The 25526-nt window shown below is 45.2% G+C and overlaps 3 protein-coding genes across 4 annotated transcripts; 1 reads left to right on the top strand and 2 right to left on the bottom strand.

The window, feature by feature from the left end:
• Positions 1-147: 147 nt before the first annotated feature.
• Positions 148-4328, top strand: LOC147159654 (N-acyl-aromatic-L-amino acid amidohydrolase (carboxylate-forming) B-like). Of its 2 annotated transcripts, none has more exons than XM_086060061.1 (7): positions 148-886; positions 962-1191; positions 1263-1458; positions 1535-1628; positions 1916-2023; positions 2094-2206; positions 3057-4328. In XM_086060061.1, exons 1-7 carry the CDS (start codon positions 860-862, stop codon positions 3294-3296), a joined length of 1008 nt encoding a protein of 335 aa, XP_085916187.1. In that variant the 5' UTR covers positions 148-859; the 3' UTR covers positions 3297-4328. The 2 variants fall into 2 exon arrangements, with proteins under 2 accessions (XP_085916187.1, XP_085916188.1); XM_086060062.1 differs by having other exon boundaries at positions 148-891.
• On the bottom strand, positions 3321-7186 carry LOC147159653 (claudin domain-containing protein 1-like). The gene is made up of 4 exons (XM_086060063.1): positions 6715-7186; positions 5702-5809; positions 5351-5488; positions 3321-5136 (listed from the first exon to the last, which is right to left on the bottom strand). The coding sequence occupies exons 1-4, from the start codon at positions 7004-7006 to the stop codon at positions 4916-4918; spliced, it is 759 nt and encodes a 252-aa protein (XP_085916189.1). The 5' UTR covers positions 7007-7186; the 3' UTR covers positions 3321-4915.
• Positions 7187-8543: 1357 nt separating this feature from the next.
• LOC147159652 (uncharacterized) lies at positions 8544-24688 on the bottom strand. Its single transcript, XM_086059073.1, has 7 exons — positions 24520-24688; positions 21847-23148; positions 18232-19395; positions 9767-17589; positions 9579-9643; positions 9143-9288; positions 8544-9063 (listed from the first exon to the last, which is right to left on the bottom strand). Exons 1-7 carry the CDS (start codon positions 24686-24688, stop codon positions 8978-8980), a joined length of 10755 nt encoding a protein of 3584 aa, XP_085915199.1. The 3' UTR covers positions 8544-8977.
• Between the last annotated feature and the right edge of the window lie 838 nt (positions 24689-25526).

The following is a 25526-nucleotide window of genomic DNA, read 5'->3' as shown; positions in this document are numbered from 1 at the left end:
CTGTAATGTCAAACAAGTCTTTTTTGATCACTTTTATTTGACATGCATGATATGTGGACAAATGCTTCACCATTCCACTTTTTTACCCCTTCAAAGCATGCAGCAAAATGTCACATCTGTTTACTGTTGTCTGCCTTGCTTTTGAAATGATGTGTATCTTAGGTTCAACTACATCTTAAGTCTGTACTCATTTGTGTAAAGAAAAAAAAAATCACCCTGGCCAGTATTCATTACCAGATGGATGATGTCTTGCTACTTATGTTAGCAAAATGCCAAACGTTAGCATTTGATCAGTTCTGATTTGAAATACTACCCAAGGATGTAAAATGAAAATGTTCTCATTTGAATGTAATGTCCTAGCGCTTTCTGTGCTCAGCTTGCTTTCTGTTAGCTTATTAAATCAATAGTAGCCTGTGTTCAAATAATATTATGGGGAAAAAAATCTTATCGAGGAGCCTAAGTGCTTTTATTTATTTAGCTGTCATAAATGCAGGGTAGAAAATCCTTATCTATCTGCTGTAGCGCTTTTTATACTTTGTACTGCCTTCCCACCCTGCATCTGCAGTTGATTAAATCAATGCCTCCCTCCCAGCCACTGTTAACAGTTACCAGACGGATGACGTCATCCTCTGAGCTTGCAACCTAATCTCAAGGGTGAGCTCTCTTGTCCGATATCGTCCCGGGACACACCCTGCCTGCGATGCAGTGCAGTGCATGCAAAAGCAAGAGTGCTGACTCGGGGGAAGCGGCGTGAATGCCCGGCCAGAGGGTGCAAGAGCGTAAACGAGCGGGGAGAGAAAGATAACGGCAGCGGGTGGAGCAGGTGCGAGGAAACTCCTATGTCATCTGGGATTTTTGAATGCCGAATAGTAATTTAGTTCATAAAGTAAGGTAAGGTGTTTAACTTACTGTGTATTCCATCAAAGGGAGGACAAATCTCATTTGCATGCTATACAATCAGATGGATGTCCGCTTGCCGAGGTTGTCTCGGGTCGCCGTCTGTGGCGGTACTCATGGCAACGAGCTCTCCGGGATCTACTTGGTCAGGGAGCTGCAGAGGACGGCGACGGGCGCCGAGGCAGGAAGGGAAGCGTCCGTGCAGGCGGTGCTTTCCAACCCGCGCGCCACTCAGCTGTGCCGCCGATACCTCGACACCGACCTGAACCGATGCTTCACCCACGCCGCCCTCAGGTAAGAGCGCCTCACTTCCTGTCGGGTCGCAAGAGTTCTTCCCATCTTCTGTCCCCGATCCTCACCCTCAGCGGGCCCTTGTCCGACGCGCCCCCCTACGAGATGGTCCGAGCCCGGGAACTGGACGCCCTGCTGGGGCCCAAAGGGAGTCCACAAGCTGTGGATCTCGTCTGCGACCTCCACAACAGTACGTCCAACATGGGCCTGTGCGTCATCGCTTTCTCAGACTGTGACTGGATCTGCTTGAACATATTTCGACACCTGCAGGTATGTACCAAAAAAACTGTAAATAAATCTTTTGATCCATGAAAATATTGACGTTCCGCCGTCCATGTTTTTCCAGAGGCTGATGCCAGATATACCAGTGAGGTACATACATTTTGATGTCCCTGACAAGGAGTCCTTTTCTCTCGATTCTGTGGGAAAGCATGGTTTTGGTACGTGTTATTGTTGCAATACACCAGAAGGAGCAGCACAATGAATTGAATTGCAGCAATAAATCATGATGCATACATTATAATATTGTATTTGATTAAAAAAAATAGAGTAATAACATGATTAAACAGAACGTAAATAAATAGAGTACTATTTTCCCTTATTAAAAAAAACTAAGTTTTTTGGACAGGTGGGCTGAAACAGAGTAATGGCATTTCCAATGATTTCAATAAGTAAAGATGATTAGAATTATGACAAGTTGTATCTCACAGCACCGCTGTTCTTCCAGCTTTAGAGATCGGCCCTCAGCCTCACGGCGTGGTGAGGTCTAACATCTACACGACCATGAAAGACGGCCTGCAACACACGCTCGACTGGATTCGGCTCTTTAACTCGGGTACGAGAGAAAACCGCAAGCGCACGTGCGGAACGGGTCCTGTCTCACGTGCTCGTCTTTTGTGGTCCAGGTGCTGTTTTCGAGGGCGGGCCGGTGGACGTGTTCACCGTGGTGGGACACGTCGACTACCCGAGAGAAAGCAATTCTCAAAACATCACGGCCGCAATTCATCCTCAACTTCAGGTACAAAACTCTCATGAAGATAGGAAATTCCACTTTAAAACAGTTTCTCCTCGTGACAAGTATGATTGCATCATACTGATAATATTGCAAAAAAAATGTTTTTAACCCAATGTAAAACTAGTTTTCTAAGATTGGCTTTACTCTATCAAAAACTAAAAAAGACACGACGACACTTTGACAAAAAATCTGACTTTATTTAAAGTTGCAATATGGAACTTTTTTCCCAAAAATAACTTTACAATAAGCTTTTTATTTGACCATTTATGACTGAAATACCTTCTCATTAGTAGATTAACACCTTAGCTGTTCACAATGGGTACTCCTGCAAGCCTCTGGCCAATAATTTTCAGACTGGATTCAGGTTAGAATTTCCCGCACCTTGTCTGCGGATGTGACGTAATGTGCGTGGTGTGTATGTGAAGAACGGTACATTTTCACCCTGTTTCATTTTTCATCAGCAGGTGGCAGTAGCGATTCGAAATAGAATATTCTATGTTCAGTAGCTTTAAGGTTGCAAGGCTTGTTTCTCATGTTTTATTTTTTGAAAGATGTGACTTCATTCTCGGGGAGAAAAAATATGATTTCATTGTCAAAAAAATCCAAGTTTTTCTTTACAAAAATACTTGTAAATACTAGGCATTTGTATTCTTGGAAAAAAAATGTTTCTTTGTTTTTCTCAAAAGCACGACAATTATTGGGGGAATTTTTTTTTTGTGGTAAATAAAACCTTTTTTCTGTTTAGGGAAATCCCATTTTGTTCTCTGGCAGTTACAAGTTCTAACTATAAAAATAGGCCTTTATTTCTTGAGAGAATTAATTGATATAAAAAAAAATATATGTCTTTTGGTAGGACCGAGATTTCTGCCTGCTGCGCCCCGAGGAGCCCGTGTTCCAGACGTTTTCAGACCAAACGCTGCACTATAAGGGCAGTGAACCTCTTCATCCTTTCTTCATCAATGAGTGTGCCTACTACGAGAAGGGCGTGGCGCTCTACCTCGCCAGGAAGAGGACCGTGACCATGCCAACGCTGCGGGTGCACAAAGAAGGGCATCCGGCGAACTTTGTGTCGGAAAAAGAGGAGGAGGAATGAAACCAAAAACCAACAAGACAAACGTACGGAAAAAAGGTTTTATTTAAAAACAACACATGTACGCTTACGTATCACACCAACAGCAGGTCGCACATGTATTGAACCAACATTTGTCATTAAATAGCAAGTCATGGAAATCTACTGATTGAAATGTCCAAAAAGCAGAATTTCACAACAACCCGCAAATTTGGAAAATAATCTAGTAGCAGCTGTGTCGCAATATGGCCGTTAGTATACATTCATAATGCTTGAGGAGCAGGGATATCCATTAAAAAAAAAAAATCCACTTCAGCGAAGTATTTGTGTGTCGTTTCTACACTGTTGTTTCAAAACAAAAACAATAAATATGGAACTGAATAAACACAAGGAAGTTAAATCATAGACTAATACTGGCAAAATATAAAATAAAACAAACACGCACATTCCAAATGATAAATAAATAAATTAAATACCAACTTAGCTTACAAATTATTGTACAGTTTTAATTGTTTACCAAGCAGCTATGGCCACTGAAAAGAAGAAAATCAAAATTGAACGAAAAAAAAGAAAGAGGTAATTTCAACAAAAGAATGGCATTCATCCATCATGAACCTAAATGCAGCAATAACTTTGTTCTCAACATTGTACTTTATGGCCCAGAGAGACTGTTTTTTCTCCCCAAGATACACTTTTATTCTGGGCTGATTCAGTAGGAAATATTTTCATTTTTTCTTTAAAAAATATATGACTATTATAGGATTCCAACTTTTGTGTTTTATGGAAATATCAAGTTTTGTCTCACGCAAAATAATACTTATACCCTTTTTTTCCGCTCGTTAAATAAATAAATAAAATTCTCATAACGGTGTATTTTCTCGAAATATCAATTTTTTCCTCACATGAAGTATTTTTCACCCCCCAATTTTTGTGCTCTTGTAACATTGTCTTTCTCAGAACATTACGTATCCTAAAAAACCCCAAAACTAATCTCATAAGTTTACTTTTTTGGGGGGGGGTTGAAGACACTCAAGAAACTCAAGCCTTGTAAGTTCATGCTCCTTTTTCTTCACAATAAAATGTGAATTCTATTCTTACTTTCTAGGAATATTACAACTTTTTTTCTTGAAATAAAAATGCAGCTGTTTCGCCCCCCCCCCAATTTTTCTTTTTACTCTTTACGTATGAATTGTCTGTCAAAATATTTTTCTCATGAAGTCACTTTATTCTTGTAATAGTATGATTTTTCCCCCCACAAAGAAAATAGGAATAAAACCAATAAAAAGAAATCTGAAAGAAAGAAAATAAGAATAATCTTGAGAAATGTACTGCTTTTTCCCCCTAGTAATTCTCAAATAAGTTCATCTCCTGATTTTGTTTTTCTTCTTCTTCTTGTAATAGCATTATTTTAGTAAACTATTTGGTGTTTTTTTTCTCCCCAATGTAGCTTTCATATTCCAAGGTATATTCACCACATAGGTAAGAGCTACCTGTTTGATAGTGACGGCACCTTTTGTGATGTCATCAAAGTGCGCCTCAACATAGCGGCCGGAGTTGCAACCATTACACCAAGCGCTGTTAAAAACGAACAATGAGGAGTGCCTTGGTTTGCACTCTCGGGAACAAGGGCGTCATCCAGCTGGTTAGGCCACGCGGTATGCTGCCATGCGGTAGTAGTTGCGTCCGTGGCTGCGCGCCGCCCACACCAGCAGGGCGGCCGCCATCATGTGTAGAGGCGAGGACATGAGCGCCAAATAGAGGGACCAGCCCAGGGAGCCGTCCACCTTGTCGGGAAGCACGGACACCCTGTGGAGCAGGTCCGTCCCTGCCAGGTAGCAACACACCGTGGCCAACGAGCACAAACCTGTGGTGAGACATATGGGAGGGGAAAAAAACACTTCAGAACTTTATTTAATAGAAATTATTATTAATTTATAGTTTTCCCCCTCACAAAATACAACTTAAAGTACAAATTTCTCAGAAAATAATACAACTGCTTTATTCCCCCCCATAAATGTAGTACAATTATTCTCAAAAAATTCAGACGCATTCCTCATGAAGCAATTAAAAGAAGTTACCTGTTAACAGGTGAAGTACGCCAATGGCGAGCGTGGGCGTGAGGCTTTGGCAGAGGCAGGCGCAGAACCCGATCAGACCCGCCAAGACCTCCAGGCCCAAAGACACGAGTGGCAGGAGGAACTGGAATCGCCACAAGTCTACAAAAATATCAGGCAGGTTGGAATGTTTGGCAACCGGCTTATTATGAGCAATTTGTGATTAATAGAAAAATTGAAGCCACAGCATTTCGAGTGGTCACTTGTTGCTAGGCAGAATTGATGTTTTCATTTGTAACTGCCCCTGTGGCCAGTGATGTGTAAAGAGGAGCTTCCCGAAGTAATTCTTGCATACGTGGTGGCCGGTGGACTTACATGTGCGCAGCATGTCCTCTCCACTGTTGTGGTTTCCGGGTTCCTTGTATTTGGGTGTGAGCTGCTGCTGCACGGTGAAGCTTCTGCACGTTAACGCCATCTTGGCACCTGAGATCACCAAAATAGGAACACATGTAAGAACGGTGACTATCAGTCAGCAAAGAAATGTTTGTATGTGAAAATGAAATGAAAATGATTGTTTACATTTTAATGAAGCAAAAACAAGGTATATATTCTAAAAGGTAAGTACATTATTTAATTACATTAAATTACATATATTTTTCCCCTCAATGTATTGGTTTTCATATGATTACAAAAAATGAAACGATGATTTGAAAATGATTTGACTATTTGAGCACATTTTATATTTATGCTTTTACTTCAAGTACATAATCTGAAGCATATATTTCTATATATATAAAAAAAAAAAAACAATCCATGGTGACAAAATGTGTCAATATTAAAAAAAATGTATTTGGTAAATCTCTAAATATATAGATATATTGGTATTTCCTGGGTATTCGCCGCTTGAGTATATTTTTTCTGAAACTTATTTTACAAAAATATGTGATGACAGAATTTGATAACTAAATACTGGAGATGCATTTTAACTGTTGAAAGACACCCGAGGACGGGTCAGTTCGTCAATCGGCCACCAGAAGGTGCTAAAGTAGCCCAAATAATCAATAGTTTGTAAAAATGTCATTGTTCCTGTGACGTTCTATGTTTAAATTACTTTACGAGAAAATGTTGGGTATTGTGTTTTTTAGGTCAATCACTCTTAAATATTACATTTTCTGAGACCTATATTTCCAAAAATACAATATTTTAGTAGGTAACAAAATATTTTTGTCGAAACAGCGTTCAAATCACTGCAGGGGGCTGGTTCGTTCTCCCTTCGTCCGCAAGAGGTCGCCAAAGTGTCCCAAGTGACGTGACGTCTAAAGACTACTGTAACGGGACGTTCGTCCCCCCCGGCCTACCCAAATGGCACCCGTGTCGCGTGCACGTACCTGGCTCCTTGTCCCAGTGCGGGGCGGCGGGCACAACCACGCAGCGCCACCACAGGCCCACGCTGCCGTTGAGTCGGAACAAAGTGTCGCTGTACGTCTTCTCGTCGAACTCTCCGTCCATGAACTCTTCGTAGAGGCCGCGCAGCTCGGACACGTTGGCCTCGCCGCGCACCGGCGGGCTGCTGTACTGGTACCAGTGCTGCGTGCCCACGCCCACGCACAGATATACGGTGGCCATGAGGCTGAGCACGCAGGCGATCACCAGCGCCGTGGCGTAGCGGTTGTCCACCATTGTTCCACGTCACGAGTGGAGGGCGATTGTGGGGGTGGGGGCGAGCATCACTTACGCGCGCCTGTGTCCGAGCGCTCTGGCCGGGATGAGGCGCCGACGCCGCCGTGTGTCCCCGCCCCGTGGCCCACTTCCACAGATGGCGCTCGGCTTTGCGCTCGATTCGATCGGCCGCACTAATCCGTCGCCTTTCCTCTTCCGGTCGGCTCCAAAATAACGCCTCGCGGTCAAGACCGACAAATCCATTGTTGGTACAGTGGTTGATTATAATCTCTCGATTTTCTGTCAAAAAGTCATCCGATTTTTGTGATTGTGACTCAAAGAAAGAATTTCAGCCTCTTATCTTTCTTTTTTTTTTTTTTCACACAGAGCTGCATATCAAGTAATGTTAATTTTCTTTTCGAACCTGAAATTTAAATCATTTGAAAATAACTTTCTATTAATTATAACCTATTATTCAATATTTAATAATTATTATTTTTTAAATAAAATGATGTAAGATATTTATTCGACTTAATATATGACTAAATATGAGAATGAATGTGTCCATGTCATGTTTTTCAGCAGTGGTTTGCCAAAAAAAGAAAGAAAAAAAGATCAGCACATAAAACAATGTGAACATACTCCTTATCAAAACGCTTGCTTAAATATGATGGTTAAACAATATTTATTTACTTTGTATAGCCTTTATCTGCTAATTCTTTCATTTGCTTTTTCCATCAGCGACTTATTTAATATTTTAATAAATGTTTAAGCGAATCTATAGTTTGTATTATCTTGGATGTAAGCCGTTGATATTGACATTTTAATTTTATTATTCAAAACTTTTTTTTGATTCTGCCTCTAGCACATTAAGTTTTCATAATAGCAATCAAATATATCATTTTAGTAATATGAATGAAGGGTGGAATCTTTTCTGCCTCAACATAGCTATAAATTGCAACTATATGAAAAACCTGATATGCTAGGGAAAACGTCAAGACATTTTTTTTTTTTAAATCAGCTTCAAAAATACGTTGAGGGACGCATAAAGCCCTCATTGCAGCTTGCTGTCAACCAGTATGATACTGAACAATACAATTGATGCAATTAAGCGTACAGTAATCATTTGATTGCTATTTAGTGATGTATTAAATGCGTGGGAGAATTCATACGAACTATACAAGTTTGAATAATTGTTCTCATTGAGTGATGAGTTCATATTTTTCTCTGTTGACGTCAAGAGTTGCCTTGTATGTTGAGGAGTGTCTCGCATTGTATGCTCAATTCATGCGGCTGTTATGAAGAAAAGCGGCGCTTGTTTTGCTTTAGTTTTTTTGTATCTGTAGGTCAAAACCAAAAAACAAACAAAATGCCACTTCAAGTCTCTGACAAAGGGGCCCTGCCTTTTGTTATTATTCCGCCAAACCGGATCCACTGGCATTTAGAGCAACAAGTCTACACGTCTATTGTATTGTGTTATTGCAGGAAATGTCACCGGGCGTGTTTTGCATATCCCACATTTAACCGGTCAGGACTTTCAAATAACCATCACACAAACTTGAAAACTCCATTTTTTTTTAATTGGGTCTCACTGCTGCATTAGATGCATAAATAAAGTACATAAGGCATCGCATGAATCGATAAATAACCACGTTGTGCAATTTAAATAGAATATATTAAAAAGAGAATTTAATAACCATAAAAATACCTCTGAAAGTGCATATCTTGTTTGAAACCCTTTGTTAGAATTAAATAATAAGAAGAAGATGCGTCTTTGTATTGATGACTGCCAGTAGGGGGTGCCGACGAATCTCGTAGGGTGGGACCTCCGTCACTCATATTGAAGAAGACATTTGGTATGGCTTTGACTTTGTGGTGCTCAGTTACCGTCCGCTGGAAATAACCAAAATGGCCGCTCCAAACCAAAAAGGCAGACTACTTCCTGTGCCTACTCGTATGTTAAGTGATAACGGCGTTGGGGGCTGGCGACGCTTATTGCTGACTGGACAAGATCCACGAAAGAACCGCCAGACAGGATGCGCTGACCAGGCTGATCTTGTGGCTCGTTCCGCTCGAAACTGGAAAAACACAATCGCAATTTAGTTCTCAAATTAACTCAATCAAATTCCGCTTGATTTCTGTTTCATTTAAACGTACCGATTCCTTCGACGGTGATGGAGCTTTGCTCGATGTCGAAGCCGCTGACAACCGAGGCGGCGTCAATCAGGACGGCGGAGATTGCCATGTTGTTCGGTGCCGTGTTGGTGAACTGGAGGTCCATGTCGTTGATGACCGAGCCAGGTCTGCTCATAAAGAGGACAGAATATATGCATTATATATATATATATTTTTTTTTAAAAAGGACACAAAACAATAACATCTCGTTTTTTTCTTCTTGAGAAGTGAACATGAACAAAAAAGTTGTCGCTGAACTTAAATTAAATGCCCTGAATTAATTGACAATTTTGACGTTGGGACTGAAGTTTCAGGACAAATTAGTTGCGGAATAAGATCAAAGCTTTTTTTTTGTCGCAGAATAATTGCTCCTCAGCTTCCACGCAATAACCCAGCAAAACTGACACGAGCTTGTTACCTGAATCCGATGATAAACAGGATCCTGAAGATGGTAGGAAATTCTCTTTGGAATAAAGGTTGAAGCTGCCAAAAAATAAATACATTAATTAATAAATAATTGAATGCTTTAATGCTTATTTATAACAATCCTGTTAAGAACTCCCATAAATGAGTTGATGCTTTCTCACTTTTTCTTTTTTTTCTTACCTGACTTTTTATCATGGTCGATCGGAACACAAACTCGGAAGACGACTGATTTAGCAGTTCGTTTGTAAACGTGCTTTGGAGGGATCTGAAAGAAACTCGTCTGGTTATTATGGCAACGGCAGTTGCCGTCGTCGTAGTTGCGACTTGTGTTGCTCCTGGCATGGTTGCCGCGGCAATTCCCGTGGCTGCATTTGTCGCAGCGTTTCCCGTGGCTGCATTTGTCGCGGCGTTTCCCGTGGCTGCATTTGTCGCTGCGTTTCCCGTGGCTGCATTTGTCGCGCCGTTTCCTGTTGCTGCATTTGTCGCTGCGTTTCCCGTGACTGCATTTGTCGCGGCGTTTCCCGTGGCTGCATTTGTCGCAGCGTTTCCCGTGGCTGCATTTGTCGCGGCGTTTCCCGTGGCTGCATTTGTCGCAGCGTTTCCCGTGACTGCATTTGTCGCTGCGTTTCCCGTGACTGCATTTGTCGCGGCGTTTCCCGTGGCTGCATTTGTCGCGCCGTTTCCTGTTGCTGCATTTGTCGCTGCGTTTCCCGTGACTGCATTTGTCGCTGCGTTTCCCGTGACTGCATTTGTCGCGGCGTTTCCCGTGGCTGCATTTGTCGCAGCGTTTCCCGTGGCTGCATTTGTCGCTGCGTTTCCCGTGACTGCATTTGTCGCTGCGTTTCCCGTGACTGCATTTGTCGCGGCGTTTCCCGTGGCTGCATTTGTCGCGCCGTTTCCTGTTGCTGCATTTGTCGCTGCGTTTCCCGTGACTGCATTTGTCGCTGCGTTTCCCGTGACTGCATTTGTCGCGGCGTTTCCCGTGGCTGCATTTGTCGCGCCGTTTCCTGTTGCTGCATTTGTCGCTGCGTTTCCCGTGACTGCATTTGTCGCGCCGTTTCCTGTTGCTGCATTTGTCGCGGCGTTTCCCGTGACTGCATTTGTCGCAGCGTTTCCCGTGACTACATTTGTCGTCAGTGCCCCTGTTGACTCGGCCAGTATTGCGGTTGTGCGTTCCACGGTTGTTGGCAATGAAGTTGCTCTTGTTTGGACCAATTGCGTCGTTTCAGAAGGTGTTTTCGTAAATGCCCTTGTTGTTATCGGAACAGGTGTTCTTGCAGTAGTTGTTGCGACAGATGCAAACCCCGCTGTTGATGTTTCTGAAGTTGTTGTCGGAATAGGTGTCCCTTTTGTGCCTGTTGTTGTCTGAGATGGCCTCGTAACAGGTTGTGCTGTTGCTCCAGTTGTTGTTCCTGATAGAAAAGATGTTTCTACAGCTATCCCAACTGTTGTTCCAGACTCTGCAACTGTGGTTACTGCAATTATTTCAGCAGTTGCTGCCCCGGTTGCCACTCCAGGAGGTGTGAATGTTTCACTTGTTGCTGCAGATGTTGACAGTGCTGCTGTTGCTGTGGGAGCTGATGTTTCTACAGTTGTCTCAACGGTTGTTCCAGACTCTGCAACTGTGGCTACAGCTGTTGTTTCAGCAGTTGCTACCCCTGTTTGGGCGCCAACAGGCGTTAATGTTTCACTTAATGCTGCAGATGTTGTCAATGCTGCTGTTGTTGTGGGAACTGCTGTTTCAACAGTTGCCTGACCTGTTGTCTCTGATTCTGCTGTTGTGGTTACAGCTGTTGTTTCATCGATTGTTGCCCCAGTTGGCGCTGCAGCAGATGTTACTCTTTCACTAGATACTGTGGATGTCAACCCCGCTGTTGTTATTGGAGCTGATGTTTCTCCTGTTGTCTCAACGGTTGCTTCAGATTTTGCTGTTGTGGCAACAGCTGTTGTTTCATCGATTGTTGCTGCAGTTGACGCTGTTGCAGGCGTTAATGTTTTACTCGTTGCTGCAAATGTGGTCAACGCTGCTGTTGTTGTGGGAGCTGCTGTTTCGACAGTTGCCTGACTTGTTGTCTCAGATTCTGCTGTTGTGGCTACAGCTGTTGTTTCATCAATTGTTGCCCCAGTTGATGCTGCAGGAGATGTTTCTGTTGCACTAGTTGCTGTGGATGTCAACACCGCTGTTGTTATTGGAGCTGAAGTGTCTCTGGTTGTCTCAACAGTTGCTTCAGATTCTGCAGTTGTGGCTACAGCTGTTGTTTCAGCAGTTGCTGCCCCTGTTTGGGCCCCAACAGACGTTAATGTTTCTCTTGTTGCTGCAGATGTTGTCAATGCTGCTGTTGTTGTGGGAGCTGCTGTTTCCACAATTGCCTGACCTGTTGTCTCAGATTCTGTTGTTGTGGCTACAGTTGTTGTTTCATCGATTGTTGCTGCAGTTGACACTGCAGCAGATGTTGCTATTTCACGAGTTGCTTTGGATGTCAACCCCGCTGTTGTTATTGGAGCTGATGTTTCTCTGGTTGTCTCAACGGTTGCTTCAGATTCTGCAGTTGTCACTACAGCTGTTGTTTCAGCAGTTGCTGCCCCTGTTGCCGCTCCAGTGGACGTTAATGTTTCACTCGTTGCTGCAAATGTGGTCAACGCTGCTGTTGTTGTGGGAGCTGCTGTTTCGACAGTTGCCTGACCTGTTGTCTCAGATTCTGCTATTGTGGCTACAGCTGTTGTTTCATCAATTGTTGCCCCAGTTGACGCTGCAGGAGATGTTTCTGTTGCACTAGTTGCTGTGGATGTCAACCCCGCTGTTGTTATTGGAGCTGATGTGTCTCTGGTTGTCTCAACGGTTGCTTCAGAATCTGCAGTTGTCACTACAGCTGTTGTTTCAGCAGTTGCTGCCCCTGTTTGAGCCCCAACAGACGTTAATGTTTCACTTGTTGCTGCAGATGTTGTCAACGCTGCTGTTGTTGTGGGAACTGCTGTTTCCACAGTTGCCTGACCTGTTGTCTCTGATTCTGCTGTTGTGGCTACAGCTGTTGTTTCATCGATTGTTGCTGCAGTTGACACTGCAGCAGATGTTGCTATTTCACTAGTTGCTTTGGATGTCAACCCAGCTGTTGTTATTGGAGCTGATGTTTCTCTGGTTGTCTCAACGGTTGCTTCAGATTCTGCAGTTGTGGCTACAGCTGTTGTTTCAGCAGTTGCTGCCCCTGTTTGGGCCCCAACAGACGTTAATGTTTCTCTTGTTGCTGCAGATGTTGTCAATGCTGCTGTTGTTGTGGGAACTGCTGTTTCCACAGTTGCCTGACCTGTTGTCTCTGATTCTGCTGTTGTGGTTACAGCTGTTGTTTCATCGATTGTTGCCCCAGTTGGCGCTGCAGCAGATGTTACTCTTTCACTAGATACTGTGGATGTCAACCCCGCTGTTGTTATTGGAGCTGATGTTTCTCCTGTTGTCTCAACGGTTGCTTCAGATTTTGCTGTTGTGGCAACAGCTGTTGTTTCATCGATTGTTGCTGCAGTTGACGCTGTTGCAGGCGTTAATGTTTTACTCGTTGCTGCAAATGTGGTCAACGCTGCTGTTGTTGTGGGAGCTGCTGTTTCGACAGTTGCCTGACTTGTTGTCTCAGATTCTGCTGTTGTGGCTACAGCTGTTGTTTCATCAATTGTTGCCCCAGTTGACGCTGCAGGAGATGTTTCTGTTGCACTAGTTGCTGTGGATGTCAACACCGCTGTTGTTATTGGAGCTGAAGTGTCTCTGGTTGTCTCAACAGTTGCTTCAGATTCTGCAGTTGTGGCTACAGCTGTTGTTTCAGCAGTTGCTGCCCCTGTTTGGGCCCCAACAGACGTTAATGTTTCTCTTGTTGCTGCAGATGTTGTCAATGCTGCTGTTGTTGTGGGAGCTGCTGTTTCCACAGTTGCCTGACCTGTTGTCTCAGATTCTGTTGTTGTGGCTACAGTTGTTGTTTCATCGATTGTTGCTGCAGTTGACACTGCAGCAGATGTTGCTATTTCACGAGTTGCTTTGGATGTCAACCCCGCTGTTGTTATTGGAGCTGATGTTTCTCTGGTTGTCTCAACGGTTGCTTCAGATTCTGCAGTTGTCACTACAGCTGTTGTTTCAGCAGTTGCTGCCCCTGTTTGAGCCCCAACAGACGTTAATGTTTCACTTGTTGCTGCAGATGTTGTCAACGCTGCTGTTGTTGTGGGAACTGCTGTTTCCACAGTTGCCTGACCTGTTGTCTCTGATTCTGCTGTTGTGGCTACAGCTGTTGTTTCATCGATTGTTGCTGCAGTTGACACTGCAGCAGATGTTGCTATTTCACTAGTTGCTTTGGATGTCAACCCAGCTGTTGTTATTGGAGCTGATGTTTCTCTGGTTGTCTCAACGGTTGCTTCAGATTCTGCAGTTGTGGCTACAGCTGTTGTTTCAGCAGTTGCTGCCCCTGTTTGGGCCCCAACAGACGTTAATGTTTCTCTTGTTGCTGCAGATGTTGTCAATGCTGCTGTTGTTGTGGGAACTGCTGTTTCCACAGTTGCCTGACCTGTTGTCTCTGATTCTGCTGTTGTGGTTACAGCTGTTGTTTCATCGATTGTTGCCCCAGTTGGCGCTGCAGCAGATGTTACTCTTTCACTAGATACTGTGGATGTCAACCCCGCTGTTGTTATTGGAGCTGATGTTTCTCCTGTTGTCTCAACGGTTGCTTCAGATTTTGCTGTTGTGGCAACAGCTGTTGTTTCATCGATTGTTGCTGCAGTTGACGCTGTTGCAGGCGTTAATGTTTTACTCGTTGCTGCAAATGTGGTCAACGCTGCTGTTGTTGTGGGAGCTGCTGTTTCGACAGTTGCCTGACTTGTTGTCTCAGATTCTGCTGTTGTGGCTACAGCTGTTGTTTCATCAATTGTTGCCCCAGTTGACGCTGCAGGAGATGTTTCTGTTGCACTAGTTGCTGTGGATGTCAACACCGCTGTTGTTATTGGAGCTGAAGTGTCTCTGGTTGTCTCAACAGTTGCTTCAGATTCTGCAGTTGTGGCTACAGCTGTTGTTTCAGCAGTTGCTGCCCCTGTTTGGGCCCCAACAGACGTTAATGTTTCTCTTGTTGCTGCAGATGTTGTCAATGCTGCTGTTGTTGTGGGAGCTGCTGTTTCCACAGTTGCCTGACCTGTTGTCTCAGATTCTGTTGTTGTGGCTACAGTTGTTGTTTCATCGATTGTTGCTGCAGTTGACACTGCAGCAGATGTTGCTATTTCACGAGTTGCTTTGGATGTCAACCCCGCTGTTGTTATTGGAGCTGATGTTTCTTTGGTTGTCTCAACGGTTGCTTCAGATTCTGCAGTTGTCACTACAGCTGTTGTTTCAGCAGTTGCTGCCCCTGTTGCCGCTCCAGTGGGCGTTAATGTTTCACTCGTTGCTGCAAATGTGGTCAACGCTGCTGTTGTTGTGGGAGCTGCTGTTTCGACAGTTGCCTGACCTGTTGTCTCAGATTCTGCTATTGTGGCTACAGCTGTTGTTTCATCAATTGTTGCCCCAGTTGACGCTGCAGGAGATGTTTCTGTTGCACTAGTTGCTGTGGATGTCAACCCCGCTGTTGTTATTGGAGCTGATGTGTCTCTGGTTGTCTCAACGGTTAATTCAGAATCTGCAGTTGTCACTACAGCTGTTGTTTCAACAGTTGCTGCCCCTGTTTGAGCCCCAACAGACGTTAATGTTTCACTTGTTGCTGCAGATGTTGTCAACGCTGCTGTTGTTGTGGGAACTGCTGTTTCCACAGTTGCCTGACCTGTTGTCTCTGATTCTGCTGTTGTGGCTACAGCTGTTGTTTCATCGATTGTTGCTGCAGTTGACACTGCAGCAGATGTTTCTGTTGCACTAGTTGCTGTGGATGTCAACCCAGCTGTTGTTATTGGAGCTGATGTTTCTCTGGTTGTCTCAACGGTTGCTTCAGGTTCTGCAGTTGTCACTACAGCTGTTGTTTCAGCAGTTGCTGCCCCTGTTTGGGCCCCAACAGATGTTAATGTTTCTCTTGTTGCTGCAGATGTTGTCAATGCTGCTCTTGTTGTGGGAATTGCTGTTTCCACAGTTGCCTGACCTGTTGTCTCTGATTTTGCTGTTGTGGCTACAGCTGTTGTTTCATCAATTGTTGCCCCAGTTGACGCTGCAGGAGATGTTTCTGTTGCACTAGTTGCTGTGGATGTCAACCCCGCTGTTGTTATTGGAGCTGATGTTTCTCTGGTTGTCTCAACGGTTGCTTCAGATTCTGCAGTTGTCACTACAGCTGTTGTTTCAGCAGTTGCTGCCCCTGTTGCCGTTCCAGTGGGCATTAATGTTTCACTTGTTGCTGCAGATGTTGTCAACGCTGCTGTTGTTGTGGGAACTGCTGTTTCCACAGTTGCCTGACCTGTTGTCTCTGATTCTGCTGTTGTGGCTACAGCTGTTGTTTCATCAATTGTTTCCCCAGTTGACGCTGCAGGAGATGTTTCTGTTGCACTAGTTGCTGTGGATGTCAACCCCGCTGTTGTTATTGGAGCTGATGTTTCTCTGGTTGTCTCAACGGTTGCTTCAGATTCTGCAGTTGTCACTACAGCTGTTGTTTCAGCAGTTGCTGCCCCGGTTTGTGCCCCAACAGATGTTAATGTTTCACTTGTTGCTGCAGATGTTGTCAACGCTGCTGTTGTTGTGGGAACTGCTGTTTCCACAGTTGCCTGACCTGTTGTCTCTGATTCTGCTGTTGTGGCTACAGCTGTTGTTTCATCGATTGTTGCTGCAGTTGACACTGCAGCAGATGTTGCTATTTCACTAGTTGCTTTGGATGTCAACCCCGCTGTTGTTATTGGAGCTGATGTTTCTCTGGTTGTCTCAACGGTTGCTTCAGGTTCTGCAGTTGTCACTACAGCTGTTGTTTCAGCAGTTGCTGCCCCTGTTTGGGCCCCAACAGACGTTAATGTTTCTCTTGTTGCTGCAGATGTTGTCAATGCTGCTCTTGTTGTGGGAATTGCTGTTTCCACAGTTGCCTGACCTGTTGTCTCTGATTCTGCTGTTGTGGCTACAGCTGTTGTTTCATCAATTGTTGCCCCAGTTGACGCTGCAGGAGATGTTTCTGTTGCACTAGTTGCTGTGGATGTCAACCCCGCTGTTGTTATTGGAGCTGATGTTTCTCTGGTTGTCTCAACGGTTGCTTCAGATTCTGCAGTTGTCACTACAGCTGTTGTTTCAGCAGTTGCTGCCCCTGTTGCCGCTCCAGTGGGCGTTAATGTTTCACTCGTTGCTGCAAATGTGGTCAACGCCGCTGTTGTTGTGGGAGCTGCTGTTTCGACAGTTGCCTGACCTGTTGGCTCAGATTCTGCTATTGTGGCTACAGCTGTTGTTTCATCAATTGTTGCCCCAGTTGACGCTGCAGGAGATGTTTCTGTTGCACTAGTTGCTGTGGATGTCAACCCCACTGTTGTTATTGGAGCTGATGTGTCTCTGGTTGTCTCAACGGTTGCTTCAGATTCTGCAGTTGTCACTACAGCTGTTGTTTCAGCAGTTGCTGCCCCTGTTTGTGCCCCAACAGATGTTAATGTTTCACTTGTTGCTGCAGATGTTGTCAACGCTGCTGTTGTTGTGGGAACTGCTGTTTCCACAGTTGCCTGACCTGTTGTCTCTGATTCTGCTGTTGCGGCTACAGCTGTTGTTTCATCGATTGTTGCTGCAGTTGACACTGCAGCAGATGTTGCTATTTCACTAGTTGCTTTGGATGTCAACCCCGCTGTTGTTATTGGAGCTGATGTTTCTCTGGTTGTCTCAACGGTTGCTTCAGATTCTGCAGTTGTCACTACAGCTGTTGTTTCAGCAGTTGCTGCCCCTGTTTGTGCCCCAACAGATGTTAATGTTTCACTTGTTGCTGCAGATGTTGTCAACGCTGCTGTTGTTGTGGGAACTGCTGTTTCCACAGTTGCCTGACCTGTTGTCTCTGATTCTGCTGTTGTGGCTACAGCTGTTGTTTCATCGATTGTTGCTGCAGTTGACACTGCAGCAAGTGTTGCTATTTCACTAGTTGCTTTGGATGTCAACCCAGCTGTTGTTATTGGAGCTGATGTTTCTCTGGTTGTCTCAACGGTTGCTTCAGATTCTGCAGTTGTCACTACAGCTGTTGTTTCAGCAGTTGCTGCCCCTGTTTGGGCCCCAACAGACGTTAATGTTTCTCTTGTTGCTGCAGATGTTGTCAATGCTGCTCTTGTTGTGGGAATTGCTGTTTCCACAGTTGCCTGACCTGTTGTCTCTGATTCTGCTGTTGTGGCTACAGCCGTTGTTTCATCAATTGTTGCCCCAGTTGACGCTGCAGGAGATGTTTCTGTTGCACTAGTTGCTGTGGATGTCAACCCCGCTGTTGTTATTGGAGCTGATGTGTCTCTGGTTATCTCAACAGTTGCTTCAAATTCTGCAGTTGTGGCTACAGCTGTTGTTTCAGCAGTTGCTAACCCTGTTTGGGCCCCAACAGACGTTAATGTTTCTCTTGTTGCTGCAGATGTTGTCAATGCTGCTGTTGTTGTGGGAATTGCTGTTTCCACAGTTGCCTGACCTGTTGTCTCTGTTTCTGCTGTTGTGGTTACAGCTGTTGTTTCATCGATTGTTGCCCCAGTTGACGCTGCAGCAGATGTTACTCTTTCACTAGACACTGTGGATGCCAACCCCGCTGTTGTTATTGGAGCTGATGTTTCTCTGGTTGTCTCAACGGTTGCTTCAGATTCTGCAGTTGTCACTACAGCTGTTGTTTCAGCAGTTGCTGCCCCTGTTGCCGCTCCAGTGGGCGTTAATGTTTCACTCGTTGCTGCAAATGTGGTCAACGCTGCTGTTGTTGTGGGAGGTGCTGTTTCGACAGTTGCCTGACCTGTTGTCTCAGATTCTGCTGTTGTGGCTACAGCTGTTGTTTTATCGATTGTTGCCCCAGTTGACGCTGCAGGAGATGTTGTTGTTTCACTAGATGCTGTGGATGTCAACCCCGCTGTTGTTATTGGAGCTGATGTTTCTCTGGTTGTCTCAATGGTTGCTTCAGATTCTGCAGTTGTGGCTACAGCTGTTGTTTCAGCAGTTGCTGCCCCAGTAGGTGTTAATGTTTCACTCATTGCTGCAGATGTTGTCAACGCTGCTGTTGTTGTGGGAGCTGCTGTTTCTACAGTTTCCTGACCTGTTGTCTCAGATTCTGCAGTTGTGGCTGCAACTGTTGTTTCATCGATTGTTGCCCCAGTTGACGCTGCAGCAGATGTTACTCTTTCACTAGACACTATGGATGCCAACACCGCTGTTGTTATTGGAGCTGATGTTTCTCTGGTTGTCTCAACGGTTGCTTCAGATTCTGCAGTTGTCACTACAGCTGTTGTTTCAGCAGTTGCTGCCCCTGTTGCCGCTCCAGTGGGCGTTAATGTTTCACTCGTTGCTGCAAATGTGGTCAACGCCGCTGTTGTTGTGGGAGCTGCTGTTTCGACAGTTGCCTGACCTGTTGGCTCAGATTCTGCTATTGTGGCTTCAGCTGTTGTTTCATCAATTGTTACCCCAGTTAATGCTGCAGGAGATGTTTCTGTTGCACTAATTGCTGTGGATGTCAACCCCGCTGTTGTTATTGGAGCTGATGTGTCTCTGGTTGTCTCAATGGTTGCTTCAGATTCTGCAGTTGTCACTACAGCTGTTGTTTCAGCTGTTGTCTCAGCAGTTGCTGCCCCTGTTTGTGCCCCAACAGACGTTAATGTTTCACTTGTTGCTGCAGATGTTGTCAATGCTGCTGTTGTTGTGGGAACTGCTGTTTCCACAGTTGCCTGATCTGTTGTCTCTGATTCTGCTGTTGTGGTTACAGCTGTTGTTTCATCGATTGTTGCCCCAGTTGACGCTGCAGCAGATGTTACTCTTTCACTCGACACAGTGGATGCCAACCCCGCTGTTGTTATTGGAGCTGATGTTTCTCTGGTTGTCTCAACGGTTGCTTCAGATTCTGCAGTTGTCACTACAGCTGTTGTTTCAGCAGTTGCTGCCCCTGTTGCCGCTCCAGTGGGCGCTAATGTTTCACTCGTTGCTGCAAATGTGGTCAACGCCGCTGTTGTGTGAACTGCTGATTCGACAGTTGCCTGACCTGTTGGCTCAGATTCTGCTATTGTGGCTACAGCTGTTGTTTCATCAATTGTTGCCCCAGTTGACGCTGCAGGAGATGTTTCTGTTGCACTAGTTGCTGTGGATGTCAACCCCGCTGTTGTTATTGGAGCTGATGTGTCTCTGGTTGTCTCAACGGTTGCTTCAGATTCTGCAGTTGTCACTACAGCTGTTGTTTCAGCTGTTGTTTCAGCAGTTGCTGCCCCTGTTTGTGCCCCAACAGACGTTAATGTTTCACTTGTTGCTGCAGATGTTGTCAACGCTGCTGTTGTTGTGGGAACTGCTGTTTCCACAGTTGCCTTACCTGTTGTCTCTGATTCTGCTGTTGTGGCTACAGTTGTTGTTTCATCGATTGTTGCTGCAGTTGACACTGCAGCAGATGTTGCTATTTCACTAGTTGCTTTGGATGTCAACCCCGCTGTTGTTATTGGAGCTGATGTTTCTCTGGTTGTCTCAATGGTTGCTTCAGATTCTGCAGTTGTGGCTACAGCTGTTGTTTCAGCAGTTGCTGCCCCAGTAGGTGTTAATGTTTCACTCATTGCTGCAGATGTTGTCAACGCTGCTGTTGTTGTGGGAGCTGCTGTTTCTACAGTTTCCTGACCTGTTGTCTCAGATTCTGCAGTTGTGACTGCAACTGTTGTTTGACCAGTTGCTGCCCCAGTTGACACTGCAGCAGATATTGCTGTTTCACTAGTTGCTGTGGATGTCAACCCCGCTGTTGTTATTGGAGCTGATGTTTCTCTGGTTGTCTCAACGGTTGCTTCAGATTCTGCAGTTGTCACTACAGCTGTTGTTTCAGCAGTTGCTGCCCCTGTTGCCGCTCCAGTGGGCGTTAATGTTTCACTCGTTGCTGCAAATGTGGTCAACGCTGCTGTTGTTGTGGGAGCTGCTGTTTCGACAGTTGCCTGACCTGTTGTCTCAGATTCTGCTATTGTGGCTACAGCTGTTGTTTTATCGATTGTTGCCCCAGTTGACGCTGCAGGAGATGTTTCTGTTGCACTAGTTGCTGTGGATGTCAACCCCGCTGTTGTTATTGGAGCTGATGTGTCTCTGGTTGTCTCAACGGTTAATTCAGAATCTGCAGTTGTCACTACAGCTGTTGTTTCAGCAGTTGCTGCCCCTGTTTGAGCCCCAACAGACGTTAATGTTTCACTTGTTGCTGCAGATGTTGTCAACGCTGCTGTTGTTGTGGGAACTGCTGTTTCCACAGTTGCCTGACCTGTTGTCTCTGATTCTGCTGTTGTGGCTACAGCTGTTGTTTCATCGATTGTTGCTGCAGTTGACACTGCAGCAGATGTTTCTGTTGCACTAGTTGCTGTGGATGTCAACCCAGCTGTTGTTATTGGAGCTGATGTTTCTCTGGTTGTCTCAACGGTTGCTTCAGGTTCTGCAGTTGTCACTACAGCTGTTGTTTCAGCAGTTGCTGCCCCTGTTTGGGCCCCAACAGATGTTAATGTTTCTCTTGTTGCTGCAGATGTTGTCAATGCTGCTCTTGTTGTGGGAATTGCTGTTTCCACAGTTGCCTGACCTGTTGTCTCTGATTTTGCTGTTGTGGCTACAGCTGTTGTTTCATCAATTGTTGCCCCAGTTGACGCTGCAGGAGATGTTTCTGTTGCACTAGTTGCTGTGGATGTCAACCCCGCTGTTGTTATTGGAGCTGATGTTTCTCTGGTTGTCTCAACGGTTGCTTCAGATTCTGCAGTTGTCACTACAGCTGTTGTTTCAGCAGTTGCTGCCCCTGTTGCCGTTCCAGTGGGCATTAATGTTTCACTTGTTGCTGCAGATGTTGTCAACGCTGCTGTTGTTGTGGGAACTGCTGTTTCCACAGTTGCCTGACCTGTTGTCTCTGATTCTGCTGTTGTGGCTACAGCTGTTGTTTCATCAATTGTTTCCCCAGTTGACGCTGCAGGAGATGTTTCTGTTGCACTAGTTGCTGTGGATGTCAACCCCGCTGTTGTTATTGGAGCTGATGTTTCTCTGGTTGTCTCAACGGTTGCTTCAGATTCTGCAGTTGTCACTACAGCTGTTGTTTCAGCAGTTGCTGCCCCGGTTTGTGCCCCAACAGATGTTAATGTTTCACTTGTTGCTGCAGATGTTGTCAACGCTGCTGTTGTTGTGGGAACTGCTGTTTCCACAGTTGCCTGACCTGTTGTCTCTGATTCTGCTGTTGTGGCTACAGCTGTTGTTTCATCGATTGTTGCTGCAGTTGACACTGCAGCAGATGTTGCTATTTCACTAGTTGCTTTGGATGTCAACCCCGCTGTTGTTATTGGAGCTGATGTTTCTCTGGTTGTCTCAACGGTTGCTTCAGGTTCTGCAGTTGTCACTACAGCTGTTGTTTCAGCAGTTGCTGCCCCTGTTTGGGCCCCAACAGACGTTAATGTTTCTCTTGTTGCTGCAGATGTTGTCAATGCTGCTCTTGTTGTGGGAATTGCTGTTTCCACAGTTGCCTGACCTGTTGTCTCTGATTCTGCTGTTGTGGCTACAGCTGTTGTTTCATCAATTGTTGCCCCAGTTGACGCTGCAGGAGATGTTTCTGTTGCACTAGTTGCTGTGGATGTCAACCCCGCTGTTGTTATTGGAGCTGATGTTTCTCTGGTTGTCTCAACGGTTGCTTCAGATTCTGCAGTTGTCACTACAGCTGTTGTTTCAGCAGTTGCTGCCCCTGTTGCCGCTCCAGTGGGCGTTAATGTTTCACTCGTTGCTGCAAATGTGGTCAACGCCGCTGTTGTTGTGGGAGCTGCTGTTTCGACAGTTGCCTGACCTGTTGGCTCAGATTCTGCTATTGTGGCTACAGCTGTTGTTTCATCAATTGTTGCCCCAGTTGACGCTGCAGGAGATGTTTCTGTTGCACTAGTTGCTGTGGATGTCAACCCCACTGTTGTTATTGGAGCTGATGTGTCTCTGGTTGTCTCAACGGTTGCTTCAGATTCTGCAGTTGTCACTACAGCTGTTGTTTCAGCAGTTGCTGCCCCTGTTTGTGCCCCAACAGATGTTAATGTTTCACTTGTTGCTGCAGATGTTGTCAACGCTGCTGTTGTTGTGGGAACTGCTGTTTCCACAGTTGCCTGACCTGTTGTCTCTGATTCTGCTGTTGCGGCTACAGCTGTTGTTTCATCGATTGTTGCTGCAGTTGACACTGCAGCAGATGTTGCTATTTCACTAGTTGCTTTGGATGTCAACCCCGCTGTTGTTATTGGAGCTGATGTTTCTCTGGTTGTCTCAACGGTTGCTTCAGATTCTGCAGTTGTCACTACAGCTGTTGTTTCAGCAGTTGCTGCCCCTGTTTGTGCCCCAACAGATGTTAATGTTTCACTTGTTGCTGCAGATGTTGTCAACGCTGCTGTTGTTGTGGGAACTGCTGTTTCCACAGTTGCCTGACCTGTTGTCTCTGATTCTGCTGTTGTGGCTACAGCTGTTGTTTCATCGATTGTTGCTGCAGTTGACACTGCAGCAAGTGTTGCTATTTCACTAGTTGCTTTGGATGTCAACCCAGCTGTTGTTATTGGAGCTGATGTTTCTCTGGTTGTCTCAACGGTTGCTTCAGATTCTGCAGTTGTCACTACAGCTGTTGTTTCAGCAGTTGCTGCCCCTGTTTGGGCCCCAACAGACGTTAATGTTTCTCTTGTTGCTGCAGATGTTGTCAATGCTGCTCTTGTTGTGGGAATTGCTGTTTCCACAGTTGCCTGACCTGTTGTCTCTGATTCTGCTGTTGTGGCTACAGCCGTTGTTTCATCAATTGTTGCCCCAGTTGACGCTGCAGGAGATGTTTCTGTTGCACTAGTTGCTGTGGATGTCAACCCCGCTGTTGTTATTGGAGCTGATGTGTCTCTGGTTATCTCAACAGTTGCTTCAAATTCTGCAGTTGTGGCTACAGCTGTTGTTTCAGCAGTTGCTAACCCTGTTTGGGCCCCAACAGACGTTAATGTTTCTCTTGTTGCTGCAGATGTTGTCAATGCTGCTGTTGTTGTGGGAATTGCTGTTTCCACAGTTGCCTGACCTGTTGTCTCTGTTTCTGCTGTTGTGGTTACAGCTGTTGTTTCATCGATTGTTGCCCCAGTTGACGCTGCAGCAGATGTTACTCTTTCACTAGACACTGTGGATGCCAACCCCGCTGTTGTTATTGGAGCTGATGTTTCTCTGGTTGTCTCAACGGTTGCTTCAGATTCTGCAGTTGTCACTACAGCTGTTGTTTCAGCAGTTGCTGCCCCTGTTTGTGCCCCAACAGACGTTAATGTTTCACTTGTTGCTGCAGATGTTGTCAACGCTGCTGTTGTTGTGGGAACTGCTGTTTCCACAGTTGCCTGACCTGTTGTCTCTGATTCTGCTGTTGTGGCTACAGCTGTTGTTTCATCGATTGTTGCTGCAGTTGATGCAACTGCAGATGTTGCTATTTTACTAGTTGCCCTAGATATCAACCCCGCTGTTGTCATTGGAGCTGACGTGTCTCTGGTTGTCTCAACAGTTGCTTCAGATTCTGCAGTTGTGGCTACAGCTGTTGTTTCAGCAGTTGCTGCCCCTGTTTGGGCCCCAACAGACGTTAATGTTTCACTTGTTGCTGCAGATGTTTTCAAGTCTGCTGTTGTTGTGGGAGCTGCTGTTTCAACAGTTGCCTGACCTGTTGTCTCAGATTCTGCTATTGTGGCTACAGCTGTTGTTTCAGCAGTTGCTTCCCCTGTTGCCGCCCCAGCATGCGTTAATGTTTCCCTTGCTGCTGCAGATGTTGTCAATGCTGCTGTTGTCGTAGGAGCTTTTGTTGCCACAGTTCCTGATTCAGCTGATGTCGAAACTGGCATAGTTGCCTCTGTTGTTGTCATACCAGAGGTTGCCATTGCAGCAGACTGTGTTGACGCATCAGTGGCTGTTGACTCAACAGTGATGGAGCTGGTTTCAATATCAAAGCCACTGACGACTGAAGCAGCATCAGACAAGACGTCCGCAATTTGGGTGTTGCTTGGAGTAGATGTGGCTGTGAACTCGGCATTCATGATATTGACGACTGAGCCACTCCTGCAGAAGAAATCCAGCAAAAACATTTGTTAACTGAAAATACCATGATTCAATTAATCTGTTGGGCAAATTAACAACAGAAAAGTACCGGAACGTGATGATGATCAGGATCAAGAAGGAAGAAGGAAATGCTGTAGAAAATATGGGCGAAAGCTGTGTGAAGAAGCAAAACAATGAGGTTAAGCTTAGTGGATTGTCAGTGTAGTTTGGTTACATTTTGCTACATACATTTCTTAGCTTTACTTACTTGTTCCTTGATCATGGCTGCTCTGTTTCGGAAATCCGCCGAGGTTTTGTCCTGCAAAGCAATCGTAAATGTGCTTTGAAGAGATCTGAAAGTAACTTGTTTGGTTACTCTGGCAATAGAATTTGTAGTGGCAACTGTTGTTGTTTCTGCTGTTGTTACAGCAAAGCTTGTTGTTTCTCCAGATGTTATGACTGCAGCTGTGGTTGAGTCTGTGGTTTTGGCAATTGTAATCTCAGCTGTTGTTTTCTCTGCCATTGTTGTAGTAACGCTTGTTGCTTCCGCAGATGTTGTGACTGCCGTTGTGGTAGAGTCTGTTGTCGTGGCAACTGTTGTTAATTCGACAGGTGTTGTCACTGCTGTTGTTGTGGCAACTGTTATTGTTTCTGCCATTGTAGCAACGCTTGTTGTATCTGTAGGTGTTGTGACTGCCGACATTGTAAAGTCTGTTGTTCTGGCAGCAGTCGTTGTTTCGATAGGTGCCATCACTGCTGTGGTTGTGGCAACTGTTGTTTCTGCTGTGGTTGTGGCAGTGGTGGTTGTTTCAGCAGTTGACGTCACTGCTGTTGTGG

This window comes from Leptonotus elevatus, chromosome 17, assembly GCF_054856555.1.
Source record: "Leptonotus elevatus isolate MCC_2025b chromosome 17, RoL_Lele_1.0, whole genome shotgun sequence".
NCBI classification, from domain to species: domain Eukaryota; kingdom Metazoa; phylum Chordata; class Actinopteri; order Syngnathiformes; family Syngnathidae; genus Leptonotus; species Leptonotus elevatus.
Note: the sequence above shows the minus strand (reverse complement) of the source record. Positions and strands in the feature narration are given on the sequence as shown.